The following is a 15251-nucleotide window of genomic DNA, read 5'->3' as shown; positions in this document are numbered from 1 at the left end:
TTTATAGATGCATGCACTCATGTATGTACGTGAAAGCGGCAATGCGGTAAAAAGCGAATTCTCACCCAAGGCCAGAATTTTTTATTAAGCGCATTTTCATTAGTTGGACAAACAACCTTATAAACCCTTATGTCAAACCATATAATGTGAAGAATCTCCATGGGAGAGATTTTTTTTTCACCCTTCAGAATTATTTTTCCCCTAAGACCTTCATATGAATCTTCCTTATACAGTTGGTCACACCATGATTCCTCATATTCTCTAATATATACATCATTCCAAATTTAAACTTTTGCCTTTTTTACTCAAATATTTGTTACTCGTGTAAACTTGAAATTATTTCACCTTAATAAAGTTTATTAAAAATATATATATATATATATATACTCTCCAATTCAGAATAGGATAGAACCTCCCATAATGTAACAAAATCTTTATATAAAATATTAATTCAGTCTCCTTTTAACAACTCTAATGAATGGAAATATTTATTCTATATAAATTTTATATATTTTTTATTTTTTAATCTTACTTAAAAAAGAGCTGTCCCCCAAAACCAGAGCTGCAGAACACACCTGCAAGGGAAACGGCATGCACATCTAGTCTGAGCACAGACAGCACAGCAGAGTGCAGACTGGAGAACGTAAGAATAACAAAATCAGTTTCAGTCTATCAGTAGGCCAGTGGCTACTCTTCAGTTTCCACAATACTATCTATTGTGGGGATCTAACTCTTTAAACATCTCTAACTGATGTCAGAGGGAATCAGTGAAAAATGTCTACTTCCTTCATTGAAATATTAGATGACTTTTTTTTTTTTTTTTGAGACGGAGTCTCGCTCAGCTGCCCAGGCCGGAGTGCAGTGGTGCGGTCTTGGCTCTCTGCAACCACCGTCTCCTGGGTTCAAGCGATTCTCCTGTCTCAGCCTCCCGTGTAGCTGGGATTACAAGCAACTGCCATCATGCCCAGCTAGTTTTTGTATATTGGTAGAGACACAGTTTCATCATGTTGGCCAGGCTGGTCTTGAACTCCTGACCTCAGGTGATCCGCCCATCTCAGCCTCCCAAAGTGCTAGGATTACAGGCGTGAGCCACCGCGCCCGGCCAGATGATGTATTTAAATACCATACCAAACTCTGTGTGTATTTATATAAAGAGAGACTGTTAAAAGGCTTCATAATTTAAAAAAACAAAAAACAAAAACTTGATGCTTACTATTGCTGCATACTGTTGCAGTATAAAACATACACTTATCTGGGATCATGAGAATATAACACGAATGGTCCTGCATAAACTAACTTTGACAGCATTTAAAAAATAAAAATCAAATTAAGTGCCTTTGAGGCCACTTCTTCCCAGTTACCAGTTTTCTTAACCCAGTACTAAAATATTGCCACACACAGCTGTATGTCTGAGGATCATATTTAAATATTTAAAATGTATCTACAGTCTGTCTTAGTTTTCTTTATATTTGGGAAAATTTTTGAATCTTAAGTGTGAAGATGTAATCACAAATGTCTTTACCAGGAATAAAAACATATCTAGGGTAGCCAGCAAATTTAAAGCAAAGAAAATATTTTGTAGTCACAGACTAATACTGAGGTCTGTAAAAAGGGTTGAATGAATAATAGACATCAAGGATATATTAGTTCCAACACCATCCATAATTGTTTCTATAACCAATAATACTTTAAAAACATTTGTTAATCAAAATAGGCTGACATTGATATAACTATTTATGTGTAAAAATAGTGCACGATTTCTCTTCCACAAAGCTAGTTTACATCCTAAGAGCTGGTAAACACTTTTTTTGTTTTTTAATACAGAAAGGGCTGAGACTTTGAAAAAAAATTAAATTAAGGCATTCAAAATGGGTAAAGTTGCCTATCATGAAGCATTAGGAAACTGATATAATTAACTTTAAACTTCTTGTTACAGTAACTGCTTAAACATGAACATGCAACTTCCATCAGGTACACAGGAATGAGTGATATAAACTCCAACATTATGGCTTTATACAAGTGCATAGTTGCAACTGCAGTAAGTAATGATATCTGATTAATGTGTATAAAAAAATAAAGTGGGAAGTTTAAAAAACCTTGCAGTATTAGAGTACTATATATATATATATATATATATATATGTTGTGTGTTTATATATATATACACAGTATAATGGTCACTTCTTAAAGATGCAGTCAATATCACTGTAGTGGAATCCATTCCCAGATTCTTCTGGTAAATGTGCTGGTGAAACCTCTCTGTTGAAGCTAGAAAAGACGTTTTCTTTAGACTTTAACTCTTCTCAATCCTTGTGTGCATTGTAGTGTGAGTGACTGCCGAGAGCGCTTTATGGAAAAGTCTGGAAGAGTTGCATATATCCTTAGTCTATCAACCAATCACTGTTGGTTCAACCTGTTGCTTCAAAGGAGCCCAGATTTGTAATTTATATTACAGGGAAAAGGGGAACACATATATGTATGAGTGTATGTATCAGTCTCTCAGGAAAATATAGCTTTTTAATAAATTTTGGGCCATCATATTTCAGTCTTGTTCTCACTGGAAGAATACGATCACCTTGAATAATGACTGCTTTCATAGAAGGCAGTTAGCTGAAAAGAAAGAAAAAATAAAGTTAGTTGATACAGTGAAATAATTTAAGAGATTATTAAATTCCTAGAAAAAGCATTCCATTCACATTATTAAACTATACAGTCTTCCAACTACTATGTTTTTTAACACTAAAATCATGCATAAACATACTTACTGTATTACTTTTCCTGCAGATACATGCAATTATATTCTTTCCCAAAACAACTTGGGATCTTGGAATTTTAGCTACACACATTACACACAAGTTTTAATATGGTTAACAAGCTATTAGGGTTAAACAATATGCCACAGAGTAACTCAGAAGATAAAGTTTGATTTGGGGTTGAACTGCCAGCTGCCTCATGTAGCTGACAGGGAAATGGGCCTATTGATCAGGTTCTACTTGGCTGTTCAACCCTAAGCCACACATTTTTTTTTTAATCTATAAGATAGGGCCAAATACATTGTTGTAGTAAATATATACAAGCTACTCTATGAAACCTGATTATAAATAGATACCAATACTACCTGATTTATGTTTTGCAACATAGACTAAAACAGACATTATTTCTTTTAAATCTTTCTATGTAAAAGGTTTAAGTTGAGGCTCAACTTTCATTCAAATCTCCTTGAGCCACTATTAACCAAATTATTTTACATTTTCTAAAAGCACAATTCTCACAGCGTATCACTGACATTCTTCAGCAAGGGTAACATTAAATTCTCACAAAGCAAACATTTCACAGCACCACACACAAAAACGCCAAATCAGAAACAGCTATTTTACAGCACTTATTAGACTTATAAAGATTTTATGCTTTCAATTCTTGCAAGTTGGAAATAAGAGGAGAGAGATGGAGGGAGAAAGGAATCCCATGCTATGTTCACAAACTAATATAGCTGTACGAACTTGAAAACGTTGTAAATTTTACTTCTCTTCTGAATATGGCTTCTTTGGAATGAACAGAACGTATCAGAATTAACTCCTTTTGTGATTGCTATATCTCATTCCTAAGATAAATTCTAATTGTATTAAAAATTTATAGCCAATGAAGAATCTGAACATAGCATTTCACTTTTACACTTAACATGTAAATTTCAGTTAGCAACTTTTTGAAAACTACTTTTAACTATATACTATTAAAAACAAGTTTCAAAAATAAAAAATAATGAAAGCCCAAGTGCAAACCACATGCGCTACGTTGAAGTACTAAAATAACTGATTTTTCATTTTTTGATTTACCCCATTTATTTCTTCAGAAATCAAAAACATCGTCATCATCATCACCACCACCATCAACATCATCAAATGACCAATCCCAGTCTTTAAATGCCAAATCAAGCAATCTGCAATAGGAGGTTTGTAAATTTATACTCTAACACTCTTTAGAAACTGTAACTTAATGACTTAGAAATCATACTTTGAATGTGTGGTAAGCATTTTAATTTTCCATTCATGGATAACAACAAGATTAAAATTAAGATGCACGCACACAAGGAAGCCTTGCCCTTTATATATAAATGTATATAATCACGTTGGCCAAGTACACCTTCCAGATATCTGAAGACAGCGATCATATTTGGGATAATAACAAACAATCTGCTTTTCCCTCCTCACTCCCATACCCCAGATAAACATGTAACCATCTGATGCCCAGTTTGATTTGAGAATTATGAAAACACATTTGTCAATGTTCCCTTCACCAACGTGGTTAGATTGTCAGCTCGGTTTTTCCATTATAGCACCAAAAACCATGGGGTAAAAGGGAAGTAATAGAATAAGAAAGCAGCTTTCTGAATTTCAGTAGGACCCTGCCTGCTCAATATGTCACCAAGAGCTTTGTCCTGCATATGAAAAACTAGGGACAAGGGAAAAGCCACAAGTATATAAGTAGCATTATCAACTCATCTTGGCTAAATTGAACTTAGAGTTAGGATATATGTGGTCTTTTCTAATTCAATAACCTAACTGTAATATTCCTATCATCTTTGTTTTTAAAAATAGGAGTAACTGGGCCAGACGCAGTGGCTCATGCCCGTAATCCCAGCACAGGGAGGCCGAGGCGGGCAGATCACCTGAGGTGAGGAGTTCAAGACCAGCCTGGCCAACATGGTGAAACCCTGTCTCTACTAAAAATACAAAAATTAGCTGGGCGTGGTGGCAGGTGCCTGTAATCCCAGCTACTCAAGAGGCTAAGGCAGGAGAGTCACTTGAATCCGGGAGGCAGAGGTTGCAGTAAGCCAAGATCCTGCCATTGCACTCCAGCCTGGGGGACAAGAGCGAGACTTGGTCTCAATAAATAAATAAATAAATATAAAAATAAATAAATAGGAGTAACTTTTTCATTTTTAAAACTGTGGTGTTCATGAATCAATTCGTGCCAAGGAACTCATCTGGTCCCCAAAGTCTCACCTATAATCACTATTGTCAGTGGTTCTTATTTACACACTTCTAAAGCAAGAAACTTTAGTGTACATGATTTACCTACTGCTCTTTATAAGGCCTCATTCCAAGAGATTTAGATATGACTGAAAAGGGCCCAAATATTTGCATTTTCAAATAAGAAACCTGAGGTGATTTCTGATACAGCTGGTTAACTCTGAGAAACACTGACAGAATAGGTTAATGGATGATTACTCTAATTTAAAATAAATACAGTGACTCAAATTACTTTTAAAATGTGCTAAACATAGGACAACATTTGAGAAAACACACAAACATATATAATTACTTACTTAATGCATATCACAACCTGGCACACACTCATTTTTCTAGACTTACATATAACGTAGCTTATAGCTAGGGTTTCAGCTCTGCTGCTTGGGAGATTGTGATCAGCAGGCCTTCCAGGGCATCCACACCTCAGCTTTAGCATAGGTTAGGAGAAAGCTGCATTGCATATCCTTTCAAAACCTTTGAAGTGTGTGCCAGTGTCATAATCTCAAATTTAAAAGTCTAATCGCTAGATACGAGTGCAGTGCATGATGAGACTTCCCTTACACCCTCTCCCCTCATCCCTTCGAATCAGTCATCTAATTCTAGTTATTTCAACTGAATAAATCTTTCCGAATCCAGGTTTATTTTCTCATTTTTCATTGTCAAGTACTCAGTTCAGGATCTCATTAAGCCTGAATACCAATCCCTTATTGAAAGACTTCTACTTATAAATCAAAACTCCTGAGAGCAGTGTACATGGAGCTTTTCAGCTGGGTTCAGAGTTTCTCTCCAGTGTCACATCATCTTTTACCACACCTTGCCCTTGCCTTCTCCCAACCCCAACCCAACACAAAATTACAAATACATAAGTAATTCTGACAACTTTGTACCTCTGCACATGACATTTTGCCTAGAACTGATTTTCCCTTATTTGTTTGCTTGTAAAATTATCCATCCTCCATTGTTTTAGATCTTTCTTAATGTCCTCAGGAAGAATTCTCCATGCTTCCCTCGTTTCCCCCAGCGCTCTGTTCATGCCTCTATCATAAACAGCATTTTACATAGTACTGTAATTGCCTGTTGCTTGACTGTCTCCACCACTAACTAATCAACAGGGATATAGTTCAGGCCTGTGAAACTTATTGTCAAAGATGCTTTGGAAAGAATGCATTTAATTTGGAATTCTACCAACAGTCCACAAAAGTACCCATTTCGTTTCTTAACCCTTGCCAGTTTGGTAGGTGAAAAATGGTTTTATGTTATAGTTTTAATTTAATGTTAATTTCTTAATACAGTAGTCCCCCCATATCCTTGTTTTCACTTTCCATGGTTTCAAGTTACCAGTGGTGAACCACAGTCTGAAAACATTAAATAGAAAACCTCAAAACAATTTAGAAGTTTTAAACTGCCCAACATTCTGAACAGCGTGATGAAATCTTGTGCCATCCCACTCTGTCCTGCCTGGGATGTGAGTCATCCCTTTGTCCAGCATATCCATGCCTATTAGTCACTTATTAAGGGTCTTCATTATCAGATTTTAAAAAATGGTATGTGTACGGCACAGCACTATTCCTGATTCCAGGCATCCACTGGGGGTCTTGGAATACATATCCCTTGAGATAAAGGGGGACTACCGTAATCAGGCTGATCCCCCTTTTTTTTTTTTAACATGTAACAGCTGTTTCCATAATAATGCCTGCATACACCTCACTAATTCTGTATGGGGATGAGGCAATCTTTTTTCTCAATGATTTATAAGAACTTTTCATATGTGAAGATAGTAGCTCATCTTTCTCATATATTTTGTAAAGACATGGTGTTTTTTACATTTACAAGGCTTCAATTTTGGGGTAGTTGATCTTTGGCTTTGTTTTCTTTGCTTTTATTATTGGAAAATTCTTCTCCAATTCAAGATCCGGTATATATTCATGTATGGATTTATTTTTGACACATCAAATTGTATATAACTTCATTATTTTCCCAAGTAGACTGTTAACTTTCTAACATTTAGAAATGGAGAAGAACAAAGATAATAATGACACAATAGCTACTTCCTCCCTTAAGTTGTAACTGTGTTGCCACGTTTTACTTCTTAAAACTCAATAAATGAGCATTTGCTGCATTTTTGCTTTATACTTTTCTGCATGCATTAAATACTGCGTTTAAAAAAAAATCTTTAAAAGAAAAATAATTAAAGAGCAATGCCCTCTAGCCAGACTGGTATCTAATTTTTTTTTTTTTTTTTTTTGAGATGGAGTCTCACTCTGTTGCCCAGGCTGGAGTGCAGTGGCGCAATCTCGGCTTACTGCAACCTCCACCTCTTGGGTTCAAGCAATTCTCTGCCTCAGCCTCCGGAGTAGCTGGGATTACAGGTGTCTGCCACCACGCCCAGCTAATTTTTGTATTTTTAGTAGAGACGGGATTTCACCATCTTGGCCAGGCTTGTCTGGAACTCCTGACCTCAGGTGATCCACCCGCCTTGGCCTCCCAAAGTGCTGGGATTACACGCATAAGCCACCACACCCGGCCCAGACTGGTATATTTTTATCTTGCATTGAAACAAATTAGGATTCCCCAAATTGTCTTCATTAAAAATTAGCATTTTATTCACAAATTTCCTACTTTTCCAGTATGGCATTTTAATTTTAACTCAAAAGTACCAAAAAAAAAAAAAAAAAAAAAAAAAAAAACCACTCCTGTAGAATAGCATTTGTACACATTATTTTTATGAACTGTCAATTAATTAAGTTCTACTCTTATCACAATGAGGCAGTGACTACTTCAGTTCCAAGTCAAGGTTCCAGAACAAGATTATCTGGATCTAAAGTCATGGCTCTGCCACTTATTAGCTGGGTGACCTTGGGTACACAAGCTTTCTGTGCCTTAGTTTCTTCATCTGTTAAATGGAGATATATTAATAGCTACCTCACAGGGTGGTTCTGCGGATAAACTAGTATAATAATAGCTAACACTTATCTATTACTTCACCACTATAGAAAAAAAAGAAGTGCTGAAAACAGAGTTAAGAGGAGAGGCTGAGCGTGATGGCTCACACCTGTAATCCCAGCACTTTTGGAGGCCGAGGCAGGCAGATCACCAGGTCAGGGTGAAACCCCGTCTCTACTAAAAATACAAAAAATTAGCTGGGTGCGGTGGCACGCACCTGTAGTTCCAGCTACTCAGGAGGCTGAGACAGGAGAATTGCTTGAACCCAGGAGGAGGAGGTTGCAGTGAGCCAAGATGGCACCACTGCACTCCACCCTGGGTGACAGAGCAAGACTTTGTCTCAAAAAAAAAAAAAAAAAAAAACAAAACACAGAATCAGAACCAGGACTGTCAAAGCAGCCACAGATGAGGTAATGAGGCCAGGTGCGGTGGCTCATACCTGTAATCCCAGCACTTTGGGAGGCCGAGGCGGGCAGATCACCTGAGGTCAGGAGTTCAAGACCAGCCTGGCCAACATGGGGAAACCCCGTCTCTACTAAAATTATAAAAATTAGCCGGGCGTGACGGTGCATGCCTGTAATCCCAACTACTCAGAAGGCTAAGGCAGGAGAATTGCTTGAACCTGGAAGGTGGAGGGTTGTGGTGAACCGAGATCACGCCACTACACTCCAGCCTGGGTGACACATCGAGACGCCATCTCACAAAAAAAAAAAAAAAAAAAAAAAAAAGAAGAAAAGATGTAATGGCAGATGACCACAAACAAAGACACTAAGGAAAAGTTACCAAAAATGGTTAAGTGAACATTTATGGGTTCACTTTATATTTGATGTATCTAACAAAGCCAAACTTTGTTTTAAGAAGGATACCATGTCAAATTAGTTCAACTAAAGCTAGATTGACTACTGCTAAGACTAATATTAAACAAACTCAAACAAAGAGCTAGATATCAGATCACTGCCGAGACACACCAGCAATTCTGCGCCTCCGTTTTCTTGGATGACCCTTTACTAGTTCCACCCATTTGTATATTGAACGGGCTTTAGTCCAGTAGAATGTTAAAAGCCATCCAGCCTGAGGCTTGATTCCTCCCTGGAACCATGCTACTCAATGAGACTCACGATTTGCCTTTCTGATTGGTTCTTCTTCTAATACATCTTCCAAGGAAAAGGTCTTTAGCTGTTTAGTACTATTTATCTCTCATACTTTCAAGTAATGTCGTTAGAAAACAAAATATCCTGAGTTCCTTTGCTTGCTACATTTGTATACTTTCAAATGACATACTGCAACCTCTGTTATTCTCATCTATATACGCTTCAATTTGTATAAGTGACTCTTAAAATATGACATTCAGAATGGAATACTGGCCAGGCATGGTGGCTCATGCCTGTAATCCCAGCACTTTGGGAGGCTGAGGTGGGAGGATTGCTTAAGGCCAGGCGTTTGAGACCAGCCTGGGCAACATAGGGAGACCCCTATCTCTACAAAAAATAAAAATAAAAATAAAAATAAATTAGCCAGGTGTCATGGTGCATGCATGTGGTCCCAGCTACTCTAGGAGGCTGAGGTGGGAGAATAATCACTTGGGCCTGGGAGGTCAAGGCTGCAGTCAGCCATGATTATGCCATTGCACTCCAGCCTGAGCAACAGAGTGAGACCCTGTCTCAATAATAATAATAATAATAATAATGCAGGTTGATTGATTCATGTAAGAGATACAGATACAATTCTAGGAGTACATGAAACAATGGAGACTCAAATGCCAAAAACAATGGAAATAATGTTGCAGATGCACAACAAAATCCAAATTATATTATAAATGTGACCATCTTTATGTTTAGAATTTCAAAGAATGTATTAAATTTTTTCATAAAATGTACACTACACATTTTACAGTCAGTTTTCATATTAGTTTTATTTACATGCAGATGTGAGAGAAAGAAATTCCTACTACTTACCGTTGCTATGACAAAATGTATTAAAAAAAAATCAATGAAGAATGATCCACAGGGCAAGGCCAGAAGTTAAAAAAAAAAAAAAGTAACAAAAATCAGAAGTAAATGTACTTTCAAACAGACCATAACACTGATTTGGATTGGGAAAGGAAGGTATTTGTAAGTCAGTGTACATAAAAACAGCCTGTTACATAATTGGGAGCATGCCTCATAAACTAATTCGATATATGTTATCATATGTAGTGAAATCATTAATGTGTCAAATAGCACAAAAGGAAAAAATATATCAAAAGGATATCTGGAGTTGTTATAATTCTAGATCTAGACAAACCCCTTCCGGAGTCTTAATCAAAACTAAGTATAACAATACCTGTTCTATTCCACAGGACTATTTTAAAGAGCATAGGAGATAATACATAAGAAGTTAAATGAGAGGAAAGAATATGTAGAGAAGTACTCTGGAAACTGAAATCACTATACACTATAAGGTATTAAAATACCATTTAAGCATTAATAGCTCTACAATATTAATAATATAAATTTAATTTTCAGATGTTTTACAGAAGGCACATGAAATGGCCTTCAGTATCTCTGAATTCTGAGTTTCTTTAGCTTTAGTCAATAATCACTAATTTTGTTTAGTTTTATCATACCTCACACAAAATATTAAACATTTTCACTGCTGAAACACCAATTCTGCCTTTGTCATTCTAATTATTTCCTTGAGAGATTAGTTTCAAGAAAGTTTCATCTAAGATGTTTGTGGTCAGAATCAGATTTCCAACAATATAGCCAATGCACATCAATATTCATATACTGAAGGTCCTGTATCAGGGAACCAAAAGGATACCTGAAATTAGATACCTGATCAAAGTATATGCTTTTTCCTTTAGCTAACCAAATTATTGTGTTCATTTCATGTTCAATGGATAGCAATGTTTATAAATGCTGAAGTAGTTAGTAAGTCAAGAAATGGCTATTGCGAATCAAGATATTTAACTAAAGGACTTTCACGTAGCTATCCGAAAATGGCTCCATCAAAATGTTTTGGTGCATAATGATCAACCCTGACCTTACTCCATTTTCCTAACTCTACCTCAATTCCAAGGAATGGCCACTTTTACCCATTAGCTCATACTTGCATTTTTAAAGCTGGCCTATGTTGCTGTTAAAATCACACTCAATATACTGTTTTATAGATTTAAAACTTAAGCTGATTTTAAACCTGCCTCCCAAATCATGTAACATAATAAAAGCTTATAATATGAAACACAGTGTGTGCACTTAACAATGTGAGGTCTGTGTACAATGTTAATTCTATCTTTTAAGTTATTAAATTACTTAAGTGCTCATAAAAGCTGAAAATTATATCATTATACAGTAAGTCCTCACTTGACATCATCGATAGGTTCTTGGAAAGTATGACTTTAAGCTAAATGAAGTATAACAAAACCATTTTCTTCTCATCAAGGTTATAACAAAACAATTTTGAAGGAAACAACCTAATTCTACGACCTGCCATTGTTTTGCTTAAAGTCGCAGGTTCAAAGAACCTACGGACAATGTTAAGTGAGGATTTACTGTACAAATAAACACAACAAAAATCTTTAAAGATTTTTGGTTGAATTTACTGTATGTGTGTGATTTAGTAAATAAATTTATATTACTTTCATCTGAATCGATGAATATGACATGCACATTAAAACAGTTCCAAACACTTGGTATTCCACAGTTCACTAAAATACCAAGCAAAGGAAAACTAACTAGGAAAATTTGTAGTTTGACTATAAATACAAAATATTTTAATAGATTTTTTTTTTCTTACCACATTTTAATTTATTACCTAGGTTTGTTTGGGGCAAGCTGTCGACTTGGCCGTCTAATAGACTGGTTTTGCTGTATCTTCATTGAAGTTCTAGGAGATGATCGTGCAAAAGGGTCTGGAGCTGGGGGCTTTTTTGGTATCTTTTTCACCAATCGACTAACCCACTTCTGCTGCTCTTCTGTAGAATTTGCTAGTAATAATAGATTCTTTGCCGTTGAAATATCATAATACACTATAAAGAAAAATTTGCAAAAAAAATTAATGTGCTTAAAATGATCTGAACATAACCAATATCGATGGAGCAAGTAATTTACCATTTACCTTTGCAAGGTGCTATAATCTCCTCCTTTTTGTCCATGTGATCTTTGTGACACTTAATATGGCAACGGCGGCACTCTAAAGCAGGAGGAGGCTTAAACATGTGCCACAGGGGCTTCATACAAGCCTCACAGTTGGTTGGGAAATGATAAAGAGTAGGAATAAACTCATGTCCCTTGTGGCAAATATAATTAGATTTTTCTCCAACTGGCTCCACTGGAAATTCTTGTTCCTTCTTACTTTCTCCTTCATTGGCATACAGAATCTATGAATGTCAAAAGAATGATAAATGATTTCCAAACATGCTATTTCTTATGTAGTGACAATTCTGATAGTGTAAGTAAAATAACATTAGCCTAAATTATTCAAAGAGAAGAAAATGTATCTGAAGTACAAACTTAAGCTCTTGATTATGCAAACAATCAAAAGCTTATGTAAGAAAAGTCATAAGACAGTCACTTTGGTTTGCATTTCAAAAGAACTGATCCTCTTCAAATGCTGCCTCCTTATTTTCTTTGTAACACCCATGCTTTAGCAGTACTATCAAAATAGGTCAGCAAAAGGCAAATGTGCACTTCATAGGTGTTAGAAAGTTTTTCTGGGAGGGACTGTTCAAAACAATCACTTGAAGAAATGTGGTGATTATACTAATTGGTGTTTTGTAATACTTAACAGAAAACTGGGTAACAGCTATAAGCACAGCTTCATTTTAAAAGTCCTGTATTTTGAGAGTTGAGGGGGAAAAGAGGAAAGGATGTGTATTATACTCCAAATAAACATGATAAGCCTCCAGAAAACAAGGAGCCAACTTCCACACAGTACACCAAGCAAAATGACTCTTACATAGAAGGAAATCAGTAAGTCATTGTTGGTTTGACTAATTTTAAAATGGAAGTAGTAAAGGGAAGAATGTGGCTTCACTTTAAATTGGAGGTAAAAGGGTTACAAGGTACAAAATTTACCTCCATAACTGACTTTTCTAACTTTCTAGAGAGCTGAGATTACACAACAACAGAAGGGAAAAAAATTCATGCTTAAAAAAAGTCATAACCAACCTTAAACAAAAATATAGCAAAGACCAGAAACATGATACAAACACACTACAAGCTTTAACAAATAAAATGGAGACAGGAATGAAGACGTTCCCAAACAGAATTAAGCACAAAAGTCACAAAGCAACAAACCATCTTTAAATAGGACTGAAACAGAAAGGTAACCTGAAGAGGGCCAAAGAATGAAGAGATTTAATATGCCACGTCATTTGACAACTTCTAAATGTGAAAAAAACAAAACAAAGCCAACCAACCAAATATAAACAAAACTATGTTTACCTGGAATATCCTTGGAATTTCTTTAGCATCTGCTCTATATACATCTGTCTGTGTAACTGGTCGGACATGAAATAACTTGCTATAAAAAATTTTGAATAAAGGAATAAAATATCACCCAAGGATCAAATTATATATTAATTATTCTATACTTATGTCAGAAGTTAAACACTACTTTGACCCATGTTAGGAACTCAGAATATTTTGTTCTATTAATTATATAATTAACTAAGATTTTTACAAACCTCTGTCAGAAATTTTCTAATTAGTTTCAAAAAATAATATATCAAAGGCCCATGAAATAAAGATGTTTTAGCTAACCCTGTATCCCAGACTTTCATCTGTATGAAGCAAATCACAGGAAAATGTAACAATAGTACAGCAGGAGCTATACTATGACTAATAAATTGCATTGTTACTCTTATACTTTAAAAGATAAGAAAAGATAGAATTTCTAAATATTCTAATAAAAATACTTACTCTATATCTAAAACCATGTAAGGATTAGATTGTTCTTTATCTTGTTCACTGTCATAGAAAAGAATCTTCTTACTGCTTACAATCACATACTGTGAAAACAGGGAGAAAAGAAATCAGTAATTCAAGTGTTTATATACCTTATTTATTGATTTTTTAAAAAAATAAATTCTGTATTAGCAATAAAAATCATACTAAGTAACTAAAAAGTACTTAATATATCTTTAGGAAAGTCTTCCTTAAAATAACAATACATTTTGTTCGGCCGGGCGCGGTGGCTCACGCCTGTAATCCCAGCACTTTGGGAGGCCGAGACGGGCGGATCACGAGGTCAGGAGATCGAGACCATCCTGGCTAACACGGTGAAACCCCGTCTCTACTAAAAAATACAAAAAACTAGCCGGGCGAGGTGGCAGGCGCCTATAGTCCCAGCTACTCGGGAGGCTGAGGCAGGAGAATGGCGTGAACCCGGGAGGCGGAGCTTGCAGTGAGCTGAGATCCGGCCACTGCACTCCAGCCTGGGTGACAGAGCGAGACTCCGTTTCAAAAAAACAAAACAAACAAACAAACAAAAAAATACATTTTGTTTATATTAATAGATATTTTAAATAAGCAAATTGTGGGGAGAAGTATTTTTTGGACTTAGCTAGCTTTGGGATCCAACATCATTAATAACCTTCTCAAAAATAAACACAATAACATCAATAATCATAGTAAGAGAGGAAAATAAATAAATGGGTCTTTTTTACTAGATTCACAGTTCTTTTCCCACCAAAACAGCAAAAGTATCAAAATCAACAATTTCCTAACAATAAAATCTGTCTTACTATTAACAAGATATGAGGACAAAAAATTTTTTACAAAGATAATTAAAATCATACAATTTCAAATCCTAAAGTATAAACAAGTTCTATGTGTCTAAAAGTACCAGTCACGTATATCCTGCAACTACAAAAGCCAAATGACTGGAGTTAAAACAAAAACAAAAGGCTCATATTCCAAAGTATCAATTACCTTTTTAACCCATCCAAATTTCTTAGTGTTGTTTCGTGCAGGCAATGAAAGCCATCCTTCTAATCTTGATTCTACAAATAAGCACAACATATGAGGATAAAGATAACAATTCTCCTTAGGTAACAAAGAACTTAATAAAATTTTAATACGAAATTTATAAAACAAATAAAATATATCCTTTAGAATTTATCACTATACATCATCTAGGATACAGCAATAGTACAGGATCAGCAGTAAAAAGTTATGCAATGCAAAACAAAATCCAGGTTATATCATATTGGAAACAGATAGTCTATAGTTTTATAAAGTCAAATGTTCCACTGATTAAATTCATGCATTTATAATCAGAAAAGCTGCCAAAAAAA

The 15251-nt window shown here is 35.5% G+C and overlaps 1 protein-coding gene across 3 annotated transcripts in view; it reads right to left on the bottom strand.

Moving 5' to 3' along the window:
* Nucleotides 1–2289: 2289 nt before the first annotated feature.
* The window catches only part of ROCK2 (Rho associated coiled-coil containing protein kinase 2), a 159295-nt gene continuing 146333 nt past the window's right edge, over nucleotides 2290–15251 (bottom strand). For all 3 annotated transcript variants that reach the window (XM_005576550.5, XM_074012350.1, XM_074012349.1), the window contains 7 exons: nucleotides 14887–14957; nucleotides 13876–13964; nucleotides 13399–13477; nucleotides 12071–12332; nucleotides 11768–11981; nucleotides 3833–3936; nucleotides 2290–2609 (listed from right to left, as the gene is read on the bottom strand). In XM_005576550.5, coding sequence (XP_005576607.1) covers nucleotides 3846–3936; nucleotides 11768–11981; nucleotides 12071–12332; nucleotides 13399–13477; nucleotides 13876–13964; nucleotides 14887–14957 — 806 coding nt within the window. In that variant the 3' untranslated portion in view covers nucleotides 2290–2609; nucleotides 3833–3845. The remainder of the gene's footprint in view (nucleotides 2610–3832; nucleotides 3937–11767; nucleotides 11982–12070; nucleotides 12333–13398; nucleotides 13478–13875; nucleotides 13965–14886; nucleotides 14958–15251) is intronic.

Source organism: Macaca fascicularis, chromosome 13 (genome assembly GCF_037993035.2).
Source record: "Macaca fascicularis isolate 582-1 chromosome 13, T2T-MFA8v1.1".
NCBI lineage: Eukaryota > Metazoa > Chordata > Mammalia > Primates > Cercopithecidae > Macaca > Macaca fascicularis.
The sequence above is the reverse complement of the archived record's forward strand: the minus strand, read 5'-3'. Positions and strand labels throughout refer to the sequence as shown.